The sequence below is a fragment of the Mercenaria mercenaria genome, chromosome 9 (assembly GCF_021730395.1).
Source record: "Mercenaria mercenaria strain notata chromosome 9, MADL_Memer_1, whole genome shotgun sequence".
NCBI lineage: Eukaryota > Metazoa > Mollusca > Bivalvia > Venerida > Veneridae > Mercenaria > Mercenaria mercenaria.
Window position 1 is genome coordinate 55,730,032 of NC_069369.1, and position 23,812 is coordinate 55,753,843.

The following is a 23,812-nucleotide window of genomic DNA, read 5'->3' on the forward strand; positions in this document are numbered from 1 at the left end:
TTTATTGCAGTCACATTGCAGGACAATGAGTGACAACTTGGTAGCATAGCTTAACGTTACAACTGCAGAAATGATCGTAAAAATTAGATGAAACACCACCAGTACAAATTTTGCTCTAACTTTCGTGTGGCTTGTGGGTTTAACTGGTCGTCGTGCATCAAACGTGACCCCCATCCTTTTTATCTATATGATTTTCTTATCTTGAAGAATGAAAAATGGCCTGTTTGTACTACAGCGCTTATGTCAAAGAATAAAGAAGGCGATGGATTTAATGTGTGTATGCATTCAAAAATAAATTTGCCAATTGTTTTATCATAATGTTAATATTGCCCAAAATACGAAAGTACATTGTACGGTAATATGTTTCCTGGGCGAGTAAAGAGAAAATATGTATAGAATTTTGTCAAAGGACTTTACAAGGAATTGCCCTAAACAATGTACGAAGCTGACAAGCATCTTAAAATTGACAATTTAATGCTAGGAAATATAACTTAATTTGTTAAAGGAAAGGAGACGCATTCAACGGCTGTCAAGACATTTGAAAACGCATTCGATCTTCGTTATCTAGAATTTTGTTAAACAAAAAAACGAATAAGAATATTTTTAATGAAGATATTAAGATTGAAATGTGACTATTTAAAGGAATGTTCAAGTGATAAAGATAAACCAACGAAGAATACTTATATTCTTTTAATTCAATATATATCTGAATCACCACAAATAAAGTTAAATATGCACATGTTTCGAAATCCTTGCGCCATTTGTAAATTTCCCTTTTAACGCTCATCTCTTACACTTTGTAACATGAAAATGCATTATTCGTATACAACATGACACTCACTGTCTAGCATTTGGATGAATTGTCACATTAAAGAGAAACATTCCGCACGAAAGGAAACAGCTTTTCAAATATTTCACGTCATACCTCAATGACATATATGTTACGTTTTATAAATTTTCTGTCCAAAAAATGAATTTTAGAAAAAAGATGTGTCAATAACTTTTTAAGATATCATGTCAACTTATAGAATCATAAAATTTAATATACACTAAAAATCATGTAACATTTTACTAAGTATCTATTGATCATTCAAATGAGGTCTATACATTTACAAGACTGAAAAATAGTAAACAAGAAAATTACACAATGGCCTAAATACATTTTAAATTTAATAACGTTAACTCGCTAACACATTCTCCCATACTTTGAGCATCAGCATCAGTTTAGAGATTAGACAGATGTCTGCTTTGTAGATGTACAATTAATGCATGTTCACCGTATTGCCTGGACTGTGAACTTTTCAGCTCAGTTTGAATACTCCGCCTTATGCCGCTAATCACAACACCAGTTTCTTCGTAATTCGCGTAAAACATTGTTCAGGCTGAGCAAAGGAATGTCCGACAGTTGATACTGAAACTAACAGTTCAAGTAATCATGTTTGATACAAAAACTGGTAGAAATGTATAACTGTACCATTTAAAAAGTTGGTAGGTATACAAATCAACATACTTCATGTGCCGGTGCATAATCATACAAAGTGATATCACCCTGTCCAAACATTATTCAGTTTACATTTATACCGTATCTGGAATACAACATGGAGATGTACGCGAAATAAAAACATGCGATGTATTAAATGCCGATCTCGAAGCTTAACATAATTTACTTCCACACCATGCCCTATCAGTTTCATTAATATCATTGATCACGATCTGGTGTAATTACGCTGCCGCCGCCGCCTCCGCTGCCGCCGCCTCCGCCGCCGCTCCCTCCGTCGCCGCCGCCTGCTGACCCTGTTGTTGTTCTTGACCAGCCTGTTTCTGTGGTAAATGATCTAGTTGACTAGCAGGTATTGTACTTTTCTTTATCCACTGGAAAGTATCGTATCCATCTGCATCAGTATAAATATATTCCTCACCACGGATCAGTTTTATGTCGCCTAATACGGGGGCTGCAGTTGTACCAGTAGGAGCTGGTGTTGGTGGTGGTGGTGCTGCTGCCGGTTTTGCTCCACCTTTTCTCCTTCCTTGCCTTCTACGTGGTGCGGGTGCAGTATTTGCAGCTCCTCCCTGTACATTCATACCTTGATCATACGTTTGTGCATACGGGTCGTACACTGGTTGTTGCTGATTCAATCCATGATTGTATACTTGATCGTATGGTAGAACGTATGCATCAAAAGGTGCTGTCTGTTGATTAATGCCTTGATCGTACGGTGCATAAGGATCAGCTGTAGGCCCAGCGTTTTGGTATGGCTGAATATTTACATTTGCTTGCGGCCACTGACGATTTGGGTTGCCCTTGTTAAACCCTGAATTTCTTTGGTTATATGCATTTCCATTTCCTGCTGCTTGGTAAGGATATTGACGAGGATTAGGGGGTACTGGTTGATAGTTTTGTTGAGGATTAGGGGGTACTGGTTGATAGTTTTGTTGAGGATTAGGGGGTACTGGTTGATAGTTTTGTTGAGGATTAGGGGGTACTGGTTGATAGTTTTGTTGAGGAGTAGGGGGTACTGGTTGATAGTTTTGTTGAGGAGTAGGGGGTACTGGTTGATAGTTTTGTTGAGGATTAGGGGGTACTGGTTGATAGTTTCGTTGAGAATTAGGGGGTACTGGTTGATAGTTTTGCTGAGGATTAGGGGGTACTGGTTGATAGTTTTGCTGAGGATTAAGGGGTACTGGCTGATAGTTTTGCCGAGGATTTGGGGGTACTGGTTGATAGTTTTGTTGAGGATTAGGGGGTACTGGCTGATAGTTTTGTTGAGGATTAGTGGGTACTGGCGTTTCTGCCCTCCAAGTTTGTGCAAACTTTCCCCCTCCAATGTTCGTTTCTTGGAAATTATTATTATAAGGTCCATTGTTTAAATTGTTACGATTATTCCTATTAATTTTCGGTGGACCGTATGGAACGTTATTTTGCGGGGGTGCTTGACTTGGTGGAGGCATTTGTAGTTGCTTAGTCTTAGATAGTCCTCGTATTGTTTTCACCTGGTTGTTGTTGGTTTTCGATGAGCCACCAGTCAAAATATGTTTGACGCCATTAAGAGCTTCCAGCTGAGCCTGTAGATCAGTTACTTGGGCCATGTTATTATTCTGCCGAGCCTGAAGTAACTGACCATTGATTGTATTAATACGTCCTTGGATTCGTTTCAGTCTGTCGGCTGCAATAGGCCCGCCTTGTCTTGATTTTGCCGGTTGAATTTTATTGTTTTTATTAGGTCCTTGTGTTGCTTGATAATTGCCTTGTGTTTGACCTGTCGGTGCATTTCCTTGAAAGTTTCTTCTTTTTACAGGTTGTGAAGCTTGGTACATACTACTTTTTGTCTGTCCTTTATAACCTTGATTATTTATGGTTGACTGACCTTGATATATTTGATTGCTTTTAGATGGTTGACCTTGATTACTTGGTGGCTGACCTTGATACATATTGTTATTTTGTGATGGTTGCCCTTGATACATTTGATTACGTGGCGGCTGACCTTGGTAATTTTGACTGTTTTGTGGTGGCAGATTTTGATAATTTTGATTATTTGGTGGCGGTTGACCTTGATACATATTATTTATTGGTGGTGCCTGGCCTTGATATATTTGATTGTTCGGTGGTTGACCTTGATGCATTTGATTGTTCATTGGCTGACCTTGGTACATTCGATTATTTGGCGGTGGCTTTGACTGAAACGCCCGACCTTGATTCATCGGTCGGGCCGTCTTTCTAGGCCTTGGTGGATATGTAGTTTGCTTGCCTATTCGACCGGTAGGCCGTGTAGGATTAGGTGATGGTGGTCTCCTATTAGGACTTGCTGGTCCGTTTCTTATGTTTCCATTCCTGTTTGGTCGGTTACCAACATTTTGCCTCCTACCTTGTCGGTTTCTATTCCTCCTTCTACCTTGACGTCGCATGCCTGCATTTGCTCCTCCTGCTGGTCTTTGTTTTGGTTGAGGAGGCGGAACCGAACCTGGAGTTGTCATTAGATAATCTTGCACTAAATAGTTTAATGGAGCAGCATCACCAGTAAACTGACCACCACTTTCTTTTATGAGACGATCTATTCGCTGTCGTTCTGGACTATTGGTTGGGCTTTCGCCCATGACTTCTGCCATTTGTTCCTCGGCCATTGTAAGCCGAGCATTTTGCGCCGCTGGGTCTGGTCCAGTTGGTGCTAGTGGTGCTGCTGCACTTCCAAAGCTACTTCCCATCCCGCCGCCTAGCCCTCCTCCTGCTCCCAAGAAAGGGTCAAATGTTCCAAAGGGATCTGCAGCACCGCCCATGCCTGTGCCAAATCCAAACATATCAAAAAGGTTTCCTTGACTGTTTGCGGTGCGCACCAACAACATTAGCGAAATGATCTGAAGAAGCATCATCTGAAACAAAAGAAGAAAAGTGAGTAGTTTATTTAAGAAATAATATATCTCATTTTGTGTTCAGATGCGAAGGAATTGTATCACAAGAGCGCAGCCCAAGTGATATAATAATACGCATCTGAAGGAAAACAATGATTTTATTCAACAGCAAATCATAAAATGAGATATATCTTCTCTATTTTTTCGATTCTAACAAGTTACAAAGGAATTTAAAGCACATCCTTGACACTTGACAACGTTCATTAAATATTTGCCTGTTTTCAGCGCGCCACTATGTCGTTTAACGCTACTGGTTCAGTGCCTAAATCCGGACAGTGCTTAATTATTCGGACACCGTTTAAAATGATTTACGATCATGATTATTTACTGAAATGAACAGGATCGACGCAAACGAAAGCTTTGATGACCAGCTGTCAGCAACAGTGTACGAATGTAAGCTTTTCCAGAGAAAATTACTTTCAAATATCCGCACCGCATAAAGTAAACATTGTGTGTGTTTGGGGGATGACGTCATACAGCGCGCGCCAGTTTTTTGAGGTGCAACGAGGTACTGATTAAATAAGAAAAATATTTTGCCTATTGCAGACGACTCTTTTTGTTTGCTGATCGAAACTGGTGTAAAAACATGTTTTAGAATTCTGTACTACCCTCAGTATTTATATAAAAGATTTAACCAATTTCTGTTATATATCAATTAATTCAATAGAGAAAAAAATGCCAGCATTTTGCAGACAAGGGAAGCAATTCATTAGATAAAATCGGCGCAGTGTCATTATAATGATCCACGTAGTTGTGTCAAAATGTATAACGACAGCGACAGAATCTACATGTAAGAAAGAATACTTTTAAACATTATTTTTTGTTCAGATAAATTTTATTATATTATTGTTATATTTTGTAATTATATATATAAAGTTAGAAACTAGTCCATTTGATCACGTGATGAACAGGTAATAAAATTTAATTCGGACGAAGATGTTTGTATATATTTACAGGACTGTATTTGACTGCTTTATTTTAAACGAAGTTTATACAGGCCCAATTCGGATGACATTTTTATGATGAAATCAGCAATATATGATTTTGTTGTTTTGCAAAGAGATTTATAAAGAACCTACAGTTAAAATTTTATGCACGTGTGGTTTCACAATGCAAAGTTACTGTCAAAAACCCACCAAAAGTGTCCGGATTTAGGCACTTGACCAGTATGACGTAATAATTTTGACGTCAGTAAATAGAATTATTTAGGAAATAATAGGCCTATATCCCAAACAGTGTTTTGTCATTGAATAAATTCATTGTTTGGAGTTTAGCTGCGAAGGAATTATATAATAATACGCATCTAAACGAAAAACAATTATTCACGCGGAAATCACTGTTTGAGAAATATTATTTCGATTCTAACACATTATCAAGGATTATTATGTAGATCTACGTCCTTGACGATATCCATCAAATATTTCCCTGATTTCTGTTGATTTCTTTTCCAACGCGCCGCTATGCTGTCTAACGCTATTATTAAATTGTGACGTCAGAAAAATGAGTTGGTTGAATATTCTAACACGATCCGATTTGTTTTTCTATTAAACAAAGAAAGCTGAAAACTGTGTGCTATTATTCAACTATTCATTTTTCTGACGTCACAATTATTACGTGATGGCGTTAGATGGCATAGCAGCGCGCAGGAAAAGAAATCAGGCAAACATTTGATGGATGTCGGTAAGAACGTACATAGATTCTAATAATCCTTGATATCGTGTTAGAATCGAAATAATATATCTCACACAGTGATTTGCTCATGAATAAAATCATTGTTTGTCGTTTAGATGCGTATTATTACACATGTATATCACTCGGGCTGCGCCCTTATGATATAATTCATTCGCATCTAAACTCCAAACAATGATCTTATTCAACGACAAATCACTGTTCGGGATATATTATTTCTTAAATAACACACAGTTTTCAGCCTTTTTTGTTTAACAAGAAAGCAAATCGGGTCGTGTTAGAATTAAGAAATAATATATCCCAAACAGTGATTTGACATTCAATAAAATCATTTTTTGGAGTTTAGATGCGAAGGAAATTATATCACGAGGGCGGTTATACGTCGTCCGAAATAATTTCACTCGGGCTGCGTGTATAAATAGTGATAAAGCACTGTTTTGCTATAAATAATTTCTTAAATAACACACAGTTTTCAGCCATCTTTATTCAATAGGAAAATGATTCGGGTCGTGTTAGAATTCATGATAACTTTCTTTGCTCAATACATTTATTGTGCTAGCCGTTACAGTACTGGCTAGAGACCAAAAGGAAAGTGTCTTTGTCGATGTTCTACCCTATCCTGAGGTAAACTTTTGAAAACCGTGGTACACAAGGAGAAAATTTACTAGCCCATTCTCACCTCAAATTCGGAGTCCGGCAAATAGGTACTATGCATATTGAATAATTTTTACTAGCATTTTATTTTCCATCGTGAACAAGTCGCATTTTCTCTCTTTTTCTCATCGCAGAGACACGCGTAAATTAACAATCAGTTTTCTAACAATCAGTTATCACAACGTAACATTTTATTGTAGATCTAAACATACAGAGTCAATTAATAAGTAAAATGCATTTGCATACATTTGACAAGGATTTTTATGGCCCCAGCATCTACTGATGTGGGAGGCATATAGTGATTGCCCTGTCCGTCCGTCCGTTCGTCGTTCGTTCGTCTGTCCGTACGAGGTTAACCAAATGGGACCGTTTTGTCTAGCATCAATACCCATTACTAGAATGACTTGATACTAATGCAGATGTAACCTGTGACCATTCCTCATCTTCAGACATCACCTGACCTCAGTCTGACCTTGACCTTGACCTCATTTTGGACTTAGGTTGCTTTATATGGGCCATCTCTTGGTTAACCAAATGGGACCCTTTCGTCTAGCATCAATACCCCTTACAAGAATGAATTGATACTAATACAGATGTAAACTGTGACATTTCCTCATCTTCAAACATCACCTGACCTCTATCTATCAAATCTATCGACAAGGATGCCACTGGGGGCATCAAGCGTTTATTGGACGCAGCTCCTTGTTTAATGATTAGAAGTATGTATCTAATGATAGAATAGGGCATTGGATATCTTTTATCTAAAGTTAGTAACGTTAATCGATATCCAGAAGTAAACTTATTAATATTCAAAAAGTATATATATTATGACGCGAGTATGGATGTTGTTTTGACAAGGGTTATTTTTGTATCGAGAAATATGCATGTGTTCTTCAGCGGATATATTGCTCGCATTTATATTACTTCGCAAATAAAAGAGAGCGTAATGTTTCGATAAAATTAAAATGGTGAATGTTACACAATGACAACACAAAAAATGTACATGGTAAATCCCACAAGGTATATCTAATTTATGTAATTTGGTAATAAACTCTAAGCTTTATATATATAAGTATAGAATGAATCCAAACATCTGAAGAAGATTCTATAATAATAATAAAAATAATAATAATAATAATAATAAAGACTTTATTTTAAGAGGCAACGAATTCAGGTAAAACCCCGATCTTCCAAACGAGCCTCTTCATGATATAAACATTATTTACAACAACAACAACAACAACAAAAATATGTAAATAGCAATATGAAAAAATTCATGGTACACTACAAAGAACATTACATTGTTAACAAATTAATGACATTATATATACAGTATATAGGAAGAAAGTGAAGATGTAATCTAAATGTGTAATTCTCTACAGGCTTTAACAAATACATTTGTATTAGTAAACATTTGTATTAGTAAAATCTATAAACAATTATCGAAATCTTATTTTGTATTATAGTTATACTTGCATAGATGTACCGGCTAAACTTTTTAGTTGTAAGTTTATACTAACTATTATGCTTGAACAAAACCAATTTTAATACACCATTTTAGCACATACGTTTAAATAACACGGAAATCATATAACATATCCCATGTATGAACATGGTGACATCCTGACCACCGAATGCACCGGTGTTGCGGAGTGACTAAAACCAGGAATGAGAGGAAATGCATATAAGTACGTGCAAAACTATGGTGTTCCGGTAAGACCAGCGCGTGCTCCTTCAACACGAAGCGCGAAGATACGATGGTAAGATGGCGAATCGTGATGGTACGATGTCGAAGCACGACAGTACGATGGATTGTTACTACCATGCTGTCACGCTTCGCGATCGTACTGGTCGGACCTTCGCGCTTTGCGTTTATAGGGAGCAGCCGCTTACCTTAATGGAACATGGATGTCCCCGTCAAACACATAATGACGTAAAGACATTTATCATTTTAGTGAAATAAAATATAGATTTCATTTTCAGCAAACTATTATATATAGACTTATGAAAAATGGGACATTTATGCGTCTCTTCCAGTTGGTTATGTGAAGTTTATATCACGTTCGACCTTTAGTCTTGCAAGATATTAGAGAGCTTCAGACTTCATGATTGTATATATATATGATCTTTATTATATATTTCTATGAACCACTGTGCAGTCAAAGTTCAGTACATTGCCATTCTAGCAAATTTAAATGTAGCTTGCATAGCACACTCGTAAAGCGTGATTTCGCTGCTCAAATTCGTGTAAATTTACGTAACGAAACGACTTCATGTAAAACCATTCACAGGAATGGAGTAACGCGATTTTCCCAATTTTCATAAAATTAGTATGTTTATCTTTATCAATATCATCACAAGACTTATAAATGGGCTCGTCGGCAGTTTTCAAATAATGTCAAAAGTTCCTATTTGTAGGTCATTTTACGTATTTAAATATCATGCATTTATGATTCACACTGTTAACCTATCAAACCTATACCGATTTTTACTTCGCTCTTTGTTATATCAAAAAAAAATGTAGTTAAGAAATGACATAGTGGACAGGTTCATTGCATTTACTACACCTTTATGACATTGTCAGTTAACCATAGATGCCTAATCACCAAGGAACGTGTGTTTAGACTACAAACTACATGTACTTAGGTTAGACTAATTTATTTTTGCACCAGTCATTATGACATTAAACTATTATTTATGTACATTGTTTTTATGAAAGCGTTTAAGTTACACCGAGTGTAAATCGATCAAACTGGAAGCAAACCGTTTCTGGGGTACCTTGATTACTACAGAATATAACTTTATGAGGACGGACAAAAAGCAAGAATGTCCTATATATTATTAATGAATAAACAATCATTTCATTGCATCTTAAAGAAACGTGGCCCATAACGTTTGACACTTTTAATAGAAAGAAATTTCGTTTGTTACTTAATGTATTTTAAAAATTTATAAAAGTGTTACTGGAGTTCAATGTCATTTTACTGATAGTCGTTGTAAGCCTTGCTATAAATAGTAACACAACTGATACACCGCGTTATGTTCCAAGAACCGGAAGTAACGTTCAGATATATAGGCTATATACCAATAAAAGAAATTGTTCTTTGTTTCATATAAAATTCTGCTACTTCAGAACAATTTTTTTACAGTTTCTAGATTTTCACTCCTCCGTAGACCTATTTTCCACAAGATATCCATACATTTACTTCAAGAAAACGGAAAGATAAAGGGAAGTTGAATAGTATGCAGTGAAATGCAAGTCAACTGAAGTCAGGTACCCTCATATTGCCGCATTTCAGAAGGCGGTCCGCAGAATACACACCCTACTTTCGTTTTCAAGTAAACAACTCGAAAACATGCGAATATTATAGCATGAAAAGTGTCCTATTTTATGTAAAATTCATTCCACGAGTGAAATAATGCCCATTTGGCCCCCGATTTACGCGCAAATGCGCGAAAAATGGAAAAATTAGGATCTATTTATTAGGGACTTCTTTCGCACATTTTTGACCGAATTACTGCATTACAACCTATAACTGATGATGGCAACGGCGTGCTTTTGATGTTTATTGTAATTCCTCATTTAAAGGTATTTTCGTATATTTTATAAATTTTGCTACATTTTTCGCTCACCTGTCACATAGTGACAAGGTGAGCTTTTGTGATCACCCTTCGTCCGTCGTCAGTCCGTGCGTCCGTGCGTGCGTCCGTGCGTCCGTCCGTCAACAATTTCTTGTCTGCACGATAGTGGTTTCATTTAATATTTTATTTTAACCAAACTTGCACACAACTTGTATCACCATAAGATCACGATTCCTTTCTTGAACTGGCCAGATCCCATCATGGGTTCCAGAGTTATGGCCCCTGAAAGGGCCAAAATTAGCTATTTTGACCTTGTCTGCACAATAGCAGCTTTATTTATGATTTGAATTTTACCAAGCTGGCACACTACTTGTATCACCATAAGATCTTGGTTCCTTTCTTGAACTGGCCAGATTCCATTATGGGTTCCAGAGTTATGGCCCCTGAAAGGGCCAAAATTAGCAATTTTGACCTTGTCTGCACAATAGCAGCTTCATTTATGATTTTATTTTAACCAGACTTGCATACAACTTGTATCACCATAAGATCTTGGTTCCTTTCTTGAAATGGCGAGATTCCATTATGGGTTCCAGAGTGATGGCCCCTGAAAGGGCCAAAATTAGCAATTTTGACCTTGTCTGCACAATAGCAGCTTCATTTATGATTTGAATTTAACCAAACTTACACACAACTTGTATCACCACAAGATCTTGCTTCCTTTCTTCAACTGGCCAGATTCCTCTTGGGTTCCAGAGTTATGGCCCCTTAAAGGTTCAAAATCGGCTATTTTTGCTTTTGCAGCCATTATAGAGACTTCATTTATGGTTTTATTTGATACAAACTTCCAAAATATCTTCAACAACAATAAATCTTGGATTCCATGACAAATCAGATCCAATCATATGTTCCAGAGTTATTTTATATTTGATTACCTCCCCTGATTGTAATCAAAATGGATTTATATCAGTAAGTACTTACAGGACTTATTTGAAACTTCATTATTGTTATTAGTTGGACTGACACAATCAGGGTAGATAACTATGGACTGATTTTATGTCAAATTACCTCCCTTTATTTCAAATTAAAATTGTTATATCTCCATAACTAATGAAGATACTGATCTGAAATTTCATTTATGTCAACAGATTTATTTGGCAGATCCTTCTTTTTGTCCACTTACAATATTATTTTTTTTAATTACTTCCCTTTTACGTTACTATAAATAGCTTATTTTAGTAACATTTTTATTATTGGCCGTAGGGAAAACACGAGACCAGTTTTCTGTGGTACAACATGGATGGTACCTCCAATTTTTAGGTGTATTTTAACATATCTATACCTTGTAAGATTTTTTTCTTTTTGGTTAAATTCCTTCCCTTTGTTTTCCTGTCCTTTGTACTTAGATATTTTTTCTGAGGACTTTCTTGTCCTCAAGTGCAATGACAACAGGTGAGCGATAAAGGGGCCATCATGGCCCTCTTGTTATTGGTTTACATCAGTTTAATACGTTAAAGATGTGAACGGCATAACTACATCACAACGGTCAGTTGCCTCTTAATAAATTTAACGTTACTTGTCTTGATCAGGGTCCAGTTGTTCGAAACTTTAACAGGCGATTAAGCTTACGGTTGATTAACTTTTAGGGTTATTTTTTGACATTTCAGAAGACTTAGAAAAACATATGTGTGAGTTAAAAATTATGAACACTGGAAAATCTTTACAGTAAAGTCCTAATGTCATGCTAGTGTTTCCCACCAATAAAAGTATTTTGAATCAAAATTTAACCGGCGGTTAGTTTAACAACCGATTAATGTTTCGAACAACTGGGCCCAGGTGTTTTTAAACCATAATTCTAATATGATTGTCTCTGTTAAAACAAAATGATGTCACGTTAACGTGCGATGACGTCAATGTTTTTGTTGCGACCAAGAAAGAGCACTACTATATTTCATACTAGTATACTGTTTTAAATTAAGAGCATATTAGAATCGAAATAATGTATAGCAAAATCGTGTTTTACCTAAATTAATACACTCGTAATCATGTCCAGAAATGAGACCGTGTTTTGAAGAGCATTGTCCCTTGATTATTAAGCCAGATCGGTTAAATTTGGTTGTTTCCCTTTACACCATCTTAACGCGAGTATCGACTTTTGTTAATCTCTCTTATCTTGATAATCTTGACCTTACACTGGTTTTGTTAATTAGGGGTATTGCGACAAAATTGTGAAACTTTTTACACAAGCGGAGTTTATACCTTGCCCGAGGCAATTTGCAGTGTATTCCTCAAATTGGTGATTTGAATGATAATCGGGTTTTTGTTTCAAAATTGAGAGCCGGGAAGGATATTCCCATTTTAGATATGTATTTAAACTTTTGGTTATATCTTTTAAGGGCAAAATATATGTGAATCATAAATTAAAAGTTAATTAATCAAAAAATAATTTTTGAAATTTAAATATTTTTATTCAAACATGTAATTTAAAATAACAGTTTTAACCAAATTTGACAAAGATGGAATTAGATCAACGTACATGTTTATTACCTGATATACATAACATTCTTATTTCTTCAAATTGGTGATTTTGAATGATAATCTGGAATTTGTTTAGAAATTGTCAGGAAGCATATAATTCCCATTACTCAACGTATTTTTAAAATATGTATTTAATGACCTCCAGATTTGGCTAAAAATAATCATTCTCTCAAATTGAAGTTTGTTAATACTAGAAGATGTGTTTTTGTGTCTGAAATATTTCGTCGAAACCAATAGCGCTATAGCGGAATAAGTGAATTATGACTTCAAAATATAGATTTTCTGATAATCGAGACAGTTTACCTTGAGTAAAGCGTTACAATCGCTTTTCGATTTTCATCATATAAAGTAGAAAAACAGCAAATTCTCAAGTATTTCCGTAATATATAGTTAAACTTTGTCAGTAATTAAGTTTTAAAGCTTTCTTAAGAAATATAGCATTTATTTCCAGATATCTATAATAGTATTTTTTCTTGTTGTCGAACGATCTGGAGGATAGTCCCTTTAATTTTTAAAATATTTTTATGAGGGCGAAATATATGTGTATTTCGGGTCTCCTTGAAAATGTGTCTTTTCAATTTGATTTTTTTTTTAAATATTATGGATCCGTGGCCCTTAAATACATTTTACTTTACAATAATGTGAATTTGGATTTTGAACAGTAAGATAAATTATCAAAATTTATAACTCCATATCCATAATTAAGAGTTTAACTTTAAAGCGTTTATGCAAGAGCCGTAATAATTGTCCCTTTAGGCCGCGGGGCATGTCAGACAAACAGACACTTATCCAATTAGTAACGGTAATAAACAGAAATATGTCAGCATTCGGTTAACTTATTGTCAAACACGTTATTTGACTTTATCATACATATATAATCATTACAAAAAGATAAGATAAGAAATTTTTAACAAAAATATCATAATACTTACAAACAAGAAACATGAAATTTACACCCGACCCAATGGACTTGTTATATTTACATGTACAATATTCAAGTTTAAATATGAACATGTAGTTCTATATGTTAATCAATTTTATGTTAATACGTTTTAATGCAATAAATAATTCTAGTTGTGAAAATGGTATTAAATGAATTAAAAAATGGAATATTTTTATTTAAACACGTAATTTGAAATAACTTTATTTTTATTTAATCTGGCAAAGAAATGACATTAAACACGGAATTAGATTGATACACATGTCTATCTAATTCAGTTTATCCGGTGTCATTAGTACACGTGTACTGTGACGGGCAAAATTTTCCAAATTAGTAAAATCAGTGATATTCAAACGTTTAGGGAAGCAAGAAGACATAAAAGTAATTTAAAAATAAACTCATTGAAAGAAAGATTAACTTTTCTAGTTTACTTCAATAACTTAATAAATGTTGTGAGATGATTATAAATATAAGAATAAATCATTCTAAAAGACCATGTAAAGCTTAAAATCTGTCATTTCCTACAGAAATCAATGGGACTCGGGATCAAAAATAGTTACTTATTTCAAACGCTTCGGGAAGCAAGAAGATCATATTTTATTTTATTAAAAATTATATTGAAAGAAAGTGCAAATATTGCAGATTACTTCAATAACTTAATAAATATTGTCAGATGATGCTTTTGATGTCATTTGATGTGTTAAAGTTTTTCTCCTTCTATATTTCAATAGGCGTAAATTGACCGATAATGGCTAATCGATACACCCGATAACCTGTTTTCAAGGGAGACAATTTCGCCAATAAGCCAGCAAATTGGCTTAGATTTCTGGGTATGAGGTTATATATCGCCAGAAATATGCACTCGGGCTACGCCCTCGTGAAGTTATTCCGCGGACGTATAACCTCTTTCCGTGTATTACATTAAAACATGGTTTTGCTATACATTATTTCTTTTAACACAAAAAAGTATGTTTGACACATTCCAGCAAATATAGTCCAATCATTTAATAAAGTTAGCGTTACGGAAATGTACATAGATTGTATAGATTGAAATAATGTGTTATTAAAGCACTTTTCCTGTTATCTCAGTAGTATAAATTGAAATAACGTGTTATTAAAGCACTTTTCCTGTAATCTCAGTAGTGTAAATTGAAATAACGTGTTATTAAAGCAGTTTTCCTGTTATTTCAATAGACAGAAGGTCTAATCTTATCTTCAAGTTACTGTATAGTATAAATACAAGATTATCTTAGAATGAATGCTATATGGTATGCCATCTTGGTCAAAAATCATTAAAGTGAGACGTGCAAACATCAATATCCACAAACATTTCAAAGATGCATGAAAGCGTAATATATTGCTCATGCGACCGTTTCATAACGCTTTGGACATATAACCTTCGAGACAGCTTGTAAAATAGTGATATTTTCGCTGAGGTCTGTAATGGTACCACTCTTAAATGCAAACTCATTTCAAACGGGAGTCAAACGAATCCTGAGCTGGTGCATGGCTTATCAGCGAAGTCATTCCAAATAGTAATTAAAGGGAAACAGTCATTAACTAACCGATAAAATTGGCCGAATGTGAAAACATTTTGGTTTATTTTTAGATGGTATCCCATATTCAATATAAGTACATATCACCAACACATAAGAAGACGCGCTGCATGTGATTAATAATTATTTTAAAAGTTGCGTGATATTAAGAGCTAGTAAATTTTGCAAGAATGAATCGATATCAAACGGACAGACGCAGTCGTGCTTAAATATCAGATCATATAACGGACAAAAAATAAACTCGTTATAATTACAATATTTTTAAAGTGATCTTTTTTGATGGGCCTATGCACATGATGTCTATAAAACAGCATTCGCTAGAAATAAACCTACATGAGGAACAACTGTTTGTTTAAATTCAAATATTTATTATTAAAATGCGCAAAAATTAAAGTGAAATAGGAAGGCAGAAAACATAATGTTGCAGCAAATTGCTTACGTGCAGCAAAAACGAACAATTCTACATTGTTTGTTCCTAGGATCGCATTTGCGCAAATAAATTTACATGTTGACGGTATACATGGTTATTTGCTGATTATATTTGTTTATCATAATAAGAAAAACAAATATGTAAAATAGAAAAAGAAAGATAAAACTGATATTGCAACAGTTTTACTTACGTTCAGCTTAAACGAAAATTCCTTCACCTTTTTAATTATCCTTTAAAAAAGTTATAAATTTCGTTTTTGTGACAGTTTCTTGTCTGACTTTATACCATTACTCACGTCAGACGATGGCAAACTGTAGTGAAAGTGTTCATAAATGAAGACTATATGCATACCTTGTCTTCATTTGCATAGACGTGACAGCTGTGTTAATGGTTGTCCTTCTCAAGGAATTACGTCTATTTTCGTCTTAATATTAATGTAAAAAAAATACAGTTAGTAATAATACTTTTATTGTAACATGTTTTAATCTATACTCAAATAGCACCTAACAAAACCGTTCTGTATTATATTGAAACTTTATTTATCATATCTCTGGCTATTTCTCATTTTACTTGAGCTCATTTCACTTAATTGATTAACTTGAAAAGATGTTTTTCATTGATCTGACAAACTGAATATTATATAATGTCATTTTCCCCGTATTGAATCACTAGGCAGTGGTATCCGTCTTGTACTCGGCGACACAACGGTACACTGAACATGTCATGATGTTGTTTGTTTATTTAATACTTCATGAATTCATAAGTCATTCTTTTGTAAATTCAACACAAAATGATATACGAAATATTTTCACATGTGGCATCGTTTGCACTGCAACAGTTAACGTGACATTTATCTTGCATATATTTACAGATATCAAATAATTGTTGATTGATTTTAAGTGTTTATGTCTTCAACATAAAGTGATATAAAAACCTCATCTGTACCATACCAGAACGTAAAGTCACGGGACGGGACCCCACCTTCTTACTTGCTTAGCAGTACGGGGTCCGAACTACGCTTCGATTTGTGACAATCGGACAAATCATATGATTTTCCTTCTTTGTTTCATGTAAGGGAAGTTTAACCTTTAGAATTTCTGTTGGTTTACATTTCAGAAATGCAGTTTTACGGAGGTGGCTAGCATTTGTATGACTGATATTTTACTTTTTCATAAAATAAAACTAATTTTAATGTATTTGTGCATTTTATGATGTTAAATTAATATATTTTCAAGTTTTGTGTGATTTAGCGTGTAAAGAAATCCCACAAAAGAGCTAAAATCTTAACAACAACTTTTCACCATACAAGTTTTACGTTTCCTTGTAAAACAATGGTTTACAGCAGCAGTAATAACTAATATTATTCTCAAGTAGATTTTCAACATAAATACCAGAAAACACAGTATGTTTAATTACACTTAGTCAAAATGAGGTCATATGTCCGGATTTCACCTGTCACAAATCCGTCAGTTTACGTGATAATACCAAGTATATCATTCATCATTGTTTCGTACAGAAAACACAAACAAAATAAAGTTGTAACACTGTCATACTCATAATAAAACAAACGTTATAATAGTACGAGTTTGTTTTTGCTCTTTGGTTGGATTTAAAAACAAACCAAGAAAATGATACAAGTACGTCAAGTAGGATTTTTGCAGTTTTTAAATGTGGAGCAAAACCCTAGATGCCTCTCTAGGCTGTACTTCACCAGAGGCATCTGGGTAGACCCTTAGACCTTCCGTGAGTCAGCTGGATGCCTTCGTCGTATGACGGATAGGAATTCCACACGCCAAGCAAGGTTTCGAGTCTACAGCGTTGAAAAGGAGCAAATGACACTTAGTAAAGGCCTTTTATGTCCAAAATGCCAAGTAAAGGAAAAAAACTCGCAAAGAATTGATTTTTTTTTGTGTAAGTATTATTATGTTACAACATATAAAAAGTATAGAAAAGTATCATGATGCAAAATGTCTAATTTTGGAGTAAAATGTTAAAAATATAAATGAAACTGCGGATTTCTGGAATCGGCCCATAACAACAGAATTATGCATCTAAAGAGGTCCAGATTTGGCACAACATTAGATAACTATATTGTGCAAAATGTAAACTAATTAGAAATTTAGAAAAAAAATGGCGCCCTAAATCCAATATGGCCGCCATAAAAATGACATTTAAACCAGAATTGTCGTCGATTTTATGTCAAATTGTCTTATATCATTGTTTTTACATATAATAAGCTGGTTATTGTTAGTAAATGTATGCAGTTTACCTAAGATGGAAAACATACTGCCCGCAGATACAATACAGGGCAATAGTGAAGTATACAGACAAAATTGTCGAGTCATTTCAGCTGTAGAAATTGGCGTAAAGCAGCGATTACTTCCTTATTTATTAACAAAACATGAGTATGGGTACTTTTTTTCTTAGTAAGATCATTTCCCACCTGATAATTATGGTTTTGAGGCAAAATTACATTAAAATGTGTTTTCAATTTGGGGTCTTTTTTCAATAAATAGGTAAATGGCACGAAAAAAAAATTATAATAGATTCAAATAGTCCTCAGGATATTTTGCTCTGTAGAGCTATTTTCCTTATTTTCTTTGCAATTATTTTGCTGAAATGACATGAAAGATCTCTGCTTGACATGTAGGTAGCATTTTCACAATGAAATAACAACATGACAGAATTTATCATGGAAACTTAGATCATACACCACCACTACAATATGGGGTCTCATTTTTAGCTGATTTTGCAGTTTGTGTGCTTTACTGAAAATATTGTTCTTGCATCAAACATGACCCCCCACTTTTCTTTTGATTTTTAATCAGCACTGATAATATTCCTCAAGAAAATGTAAGTTACAGACATTTTAAATTGGTCCTGATGTGTGCTGCGGCCATTGGAAATATGTCAATTTCATATAGAATAAAGAAGAACAGCTATTTAGTGTGTTGTAACCTTATGGACAACTTGGCTTAATAACAGCGACAGCTGCATCTCAGCATCACACATTATGTTATATACAATAGTAAAAGAGACCAACTATTTGTTAGAGAAAGTACTGGTGTACTCGTTGTAAAATATGTTCGAATTTGGACCAAACAGAAACAAGTTTCATAAATAGCACCAATCAAAGGACACCTCTGCTAGGGTATAGAGAAGTAGACGGATGACAATGAAGTCATTCTGTATCCAGCAATTGATGTAAACACATCAAGCATACTGATGATTTATCCCAGTACCTTGATAAATGAGCTATTGCAGAAACACTGTCAGGGCTGAGTATATAAAAGAAGACGTTTGAGACTAAAGAAGAGTTGCAATATTGTATAATCGGGATAGTCAATAGCAAAAACAGGCCGAACATCGGAAAACTAAGACAGAGAAGTTTGGTTTGGTAATCTTCTGTGTCAGTAAGGGAGTTCCAGCTTACAAACAAAGTTCAACGTTATCGGCGAAGTACAGCCAAGACATTGGAGTCATACCCATATGGTGGTTTAACGCTATATGTTATAGTATAAGCGCTGAACAACCAGGAGTCGGGGCAATCATATTGAGTTGCAGATTCTTGTAAGAGAACATCGGCTGAACATCTATGCAAAAGGACACTCGTATGTTGTCGATTAAAAGACATTGTCTGACAGAAACTTCAACAAAAAGACCAATCAAATATAGTATCCCCAGCCTATAGGAGTTTGAGCTGATTATCATTAGTTGAAGGTTGTTTGTTTGAAACTTTGAGTGATTCGCCTGATCCTTGAAATTATCTAGCCATTAATTGAAATCATTTTTAATCATTGGCACACGAACCATTTAGGTGAGGTTGCCAGAGAAACATTTTATATATGATGAACTGTATATGGTCTCACCAGTTCTACGTTTGAACAAAAGACATTCTACATAGTGTGTCAGCTAGTCCAAGACATAGTCACCTTAGCCATTTGACCTATTACATTGTTCAAGATACTATTGGCGTAAGCACTTTCCTGGGTCATATAACTCGTATCCTGAGATTTACATATGCTATGTGAAAGTGTTGTTATGATATAGATTTCTATGCTATTGCGAATCGTATTTTAGTAAAATGTATTCAATAAATGTTCTTGCTAAAGGTTATGACACACTTAATAGCTGTTCTTTTTTATTTTTTATAAAATTCACATATTTCCAATGACTGCAGCACACATCAGGACCTATTTTAAATGTCTATAACTTATATTTTCTTGCAGAATATTGTCAATATATGAGACCCCAAATTGTAGTGGTGGTGTATGATCTAAGTCTACATAACAAATTCTGTAGTGTTAAAGAAAAACTTTTTTTCTCTAAGATTGTGCCAGATTCATTTGAAATGTACAAACAACCTATTAATGCATGAAAAAAATACAAGGTTTTAGTTTGATACCAACAGTTTCTAAGGTTGTATGGCAATTTTAGTAACGTATGACAATTCGTCAAATTTTGGCAAAAAAAGCTGTCACGACATAATTTTCAATCAGTTATCATAACTGTAGCCTACTTTTGCCCTGTTTTGTAATTTTCTACTCTGATCTGCGTACAAATTGCACATTAAACTGTTCAATATATTCAATTGTACCTCTAACTACTAGAAATTAGCAATCTTTAGGCTACCAATATACAGTTTTTGAGAATAAAAATACTGTACACCCAAAAACATGTGATATTTTTCTGCTTTATCAATACTTAACGCAAAATTGCAATTAATTTGTCATTTTCTATCACATTCTTATCAAAGTAAACCTTTCCCATCCTCATCTGGCCAGATTTCAATTTTTACCACTGTCCCCTTGTTTGTTACAGCACACTAAATAGCTGGTCTTCTTCATTCTATATAAAATTGTCATGTTTTAAATGGCTGCAGCAAAAATCAGGACCTTCTTAAAATGTCTGTAACTTACATTTTCTTGAAGAATATTGTCAGTGTTGAATAAACATCAGAAAAGGGTGGGGGTCATGTTTGATGCGAGAAAAATATTTTCAGTCAAACCATTTTAGCGCCATTTTCCTATTCAGTGTCTGTATTTTGAAACTAAATTGTGTATCTTCAATGATGCTGGTCATCTTTCACACTATTTGAACTTTGTGAAATACTTAAACGGTTTTTTCTGTATAATGAGAATTTAATGGCGGTCATCTTGGATTTTGGCGATCATCTTTGATTTTTTAAAATAGTCATGAGCTTAAATTTTTTTGTTAAAATTCTCTACTACCATGCAAAATTTGGCTTTCTTGATAAAAATATTGACACCATTATGGATCGATTCCAGAAATTCACAGTTTCAATTATATTTTTAAACTTTTTACTCACCCCCCCCCCCACACCCCCTAAAAAATGCATTTTGCACCATGATACTTTTCTATACTTTTAGTATGCTATTACATACATCTTGTATAATGCTTTCACCAAAAATCAATTCTTTTCGAATTTAACCCTTCGGTGGCTTTAACCCTTATTTTCCTAAATTTCTATAATTAACTTGTCCATCTTCTAATTTGGACAGTACCATTAACTGTTTTAATAGGGGTGTTTATCAAAAACATACTGACTGAATAGAGAACAGTGCAGATCATGATCAGACTGCACAGATGTACAGGCTGATCATGATCTACACTCTTCGCAAAGGCAAAATCAATCGTGTCCAGCATGGTAAGGGTTAATCCATTGGCCGCAGAGGACTACCAGCAAGTATAAGAAACAAAGACTTATGAAAATATGTGTCAAATACGCTGCCTCATTTTCTCGACACTATCCCCTCACACATGCTTCTACCGGAGCAGCTCGGTGCCCATATCAATTCATAGGTTACCATCCGCCCGCTTAGCGCAATAGGTAGAGCACAGATCTACGGATCGTGGCGTCGTGAGTTCGATCACTGGGCGGGCCGTATGTTGTGACGATTTGATAAAAGACACTGTGTCTGAAATCATTCGTCTTCCACCTCTGAATCATGTGGGGAAGTTGGTAGTTACTTGCAGAGAATAGGTTTGTATTGTTAACTGCCCGCCGTTACAAAACTGAAACAGTGTTGAAAAACGGTGTTAAACACAAAACAAACAAACAAACAAATTACATAGGTTACTATAATGCCGTTTACTCAAGTCAGTATATTTTTATTAATCTGGATCTTAAAAAAGCCCGATATCATTTTTACACAAAACTCATCTTATATTGTAATTACAGAGGTTCCTCGATAAATGCAAAGTGATCATAAAATATGATTTTAACCATAATATAACATCTTCAAAAGCTAAATTCCTCGTCGGTTTTTTATTTGCTTGACACGTACACGAAATCCATTGTCTATCTGAATCACAGAGACGGTTTGTAGCATCAACTTGGATTTGAATGACTCTTGGATTCCAGTTAAATAGATACGCGGTGCGTAATAATTTTACGCAGCGAATGTTGCGATCGTTCAATATATACTTTTACTGCAGAGTTTGCATATATTTTTGCAGCAAAGGTCATGTTTCACATTATACTGTAAAACTAAAACATGAATAATCATTTCCTTAAAACCTGACGGTAATGAAGACTTAATATCTATTTCAGAGCTGAAATGACAGAAATAGTGCGTTTGTGTCAACCTTAGCACGATTCTAATGATATAATTACTAATATGAATAAACCACTGAATACTTCTAACAAATGCCCAACATTTTCTTTTGTTTTACTCTTAACTAAAATTGTTGCGTTTCGACCTCTACCTTGGAGGTATGTAGACAGACATGCGTATAACAGCAAAACTGGATAGGACGCGGCGCAAGCTCCTGCATAAGTTGAAGGAAGTTAAGCCTTGCATTTTAGTTGGTCACTAGATCTCGCATTTGAAAACTTAGTCATACATCAAACAATTTAAATGTTTGACCTCCTTCCTCTTTGCAATAACGCCCCCCATTGAACTTTTAAACTCAAATTTTTGTATAAATATCACTAAAATCTAATGTCTTTAGATATGGTAACAGGATTTCCGGGGACAATATATTATGAAGCACCGAAATAATAAAATATAGCATCCTGTCCGTATGAGTGTTGTTGTTGTTTTTTTTTTTCAATATTTGAGCCGTGCCATGGGAAAACCAACATAGTGGCTTTGCGACCAGCATGGATCCAGACCAGCCTGCGCATCCGCGCAGTCTGGTCAGGATCCATGCTGTTCGCTAACAGTTTCTCTAATTGCAATAGGCTATGAAAGCGACCAGCATGGATCCTTACCAGGCTGCGCGGACGCGCAGGCTGGTCTGGATCCATGCTGGTCGCAAACCCAAAATGTTGGTTTTCTCATGGCACGGCTCATTTGTGTTTGTGGTATTTGATTAAAAATATCATTGCGAATTTTTTAACACTGTACTTTTACGACTGGTTCTACTATCTTGTTTAAAGGACAATAATAACATTAGGTAGAGTATGGCTGCCACAATTTTGTTACGTACTAAAACATATCAATTTCTTGCTGTTTCCCTCTTTCGATAATTGTTATTTTATATAATCATCGTTTTAACTAAAAGATTTATAAACACTGACAAAATATCTTCTTCAGTTACAATTAAGTTGTTTTTGTTCCAATGATATCATTACTTGGTTTTATTTTAAAATGCCAAACGGTGGCGCTGTCACTGAGAAATACCAACAAGGTCTACTCTCTAATGAAAGCATGCAATGTATGTTGGTTAAGAATGATTTAACGCCAAATGGTTGAACCACCTTCTTCATTAAGATATTATCTTATGTTAGTTATATATACCGTCTTTGTAACTTAAGTCATGATATGTTTTGACATAATACAGTGTCAAAATGTCGCATGATATTCTGAATCAGCTCTTTCCCATTAATATGTCCATCTTATCCTGTCTTCTTAATTCTAATAATATCTTAAAAAATTTGCTGTTGCAAATTGGGTTTATGCTGAATGGTTGAGTCATCTATTTCGAAGTCCAAAGGTACTGCCCGGGAAGCGAACTTTCCGTAAGGTCAGTATATTATTATGAACGTTCTGTTTC

At 34.8% G+C, this 23,812-nt stretch overlaps 1 protein-coding gene across 1 annotated transcript; it reads right to left on the reverse strand.

Annotated features, from left to right (window-relative positions):
* Nucleotides 1–677: 677 nt before the first annotated feature.
* Nucleotides 678–16,138, reverse strand: LOC123547149 (trithorax group protein osa-like). Its single transcript, XM_045334019.2, has 2 exons — nucleotides 15,981–16,138; nucleotides 678–4,365 (listed from the first exon to the last, which is right to left on the reverse strand). The coding sequence occupies exon 2, from the start codon at nucleotides 4,363–4,365 to the stop codon at nucleotides 1,723–1,725; it is 2,643 nt and encodes an 880-aa protein (XP_045189954.2). The 5' UTR covers nucleotides 15,981–16,138; the 3' UTR covers nucleotides 678–1,722.
* Between the last annotated feature and the right edge of the window lie 7,674 nt (nucleotides 16,139–23,812).

What these genes read in the sequence shown, in the direction of transcription:
- LOC123547149 (XM_045334019.2), bottom strand. Translation starts at nt 4,365, where the DNA reads ATGATGCTTCTTCAGATCATTTCGCTAATGTTGTTGGTGCGCACCGCA.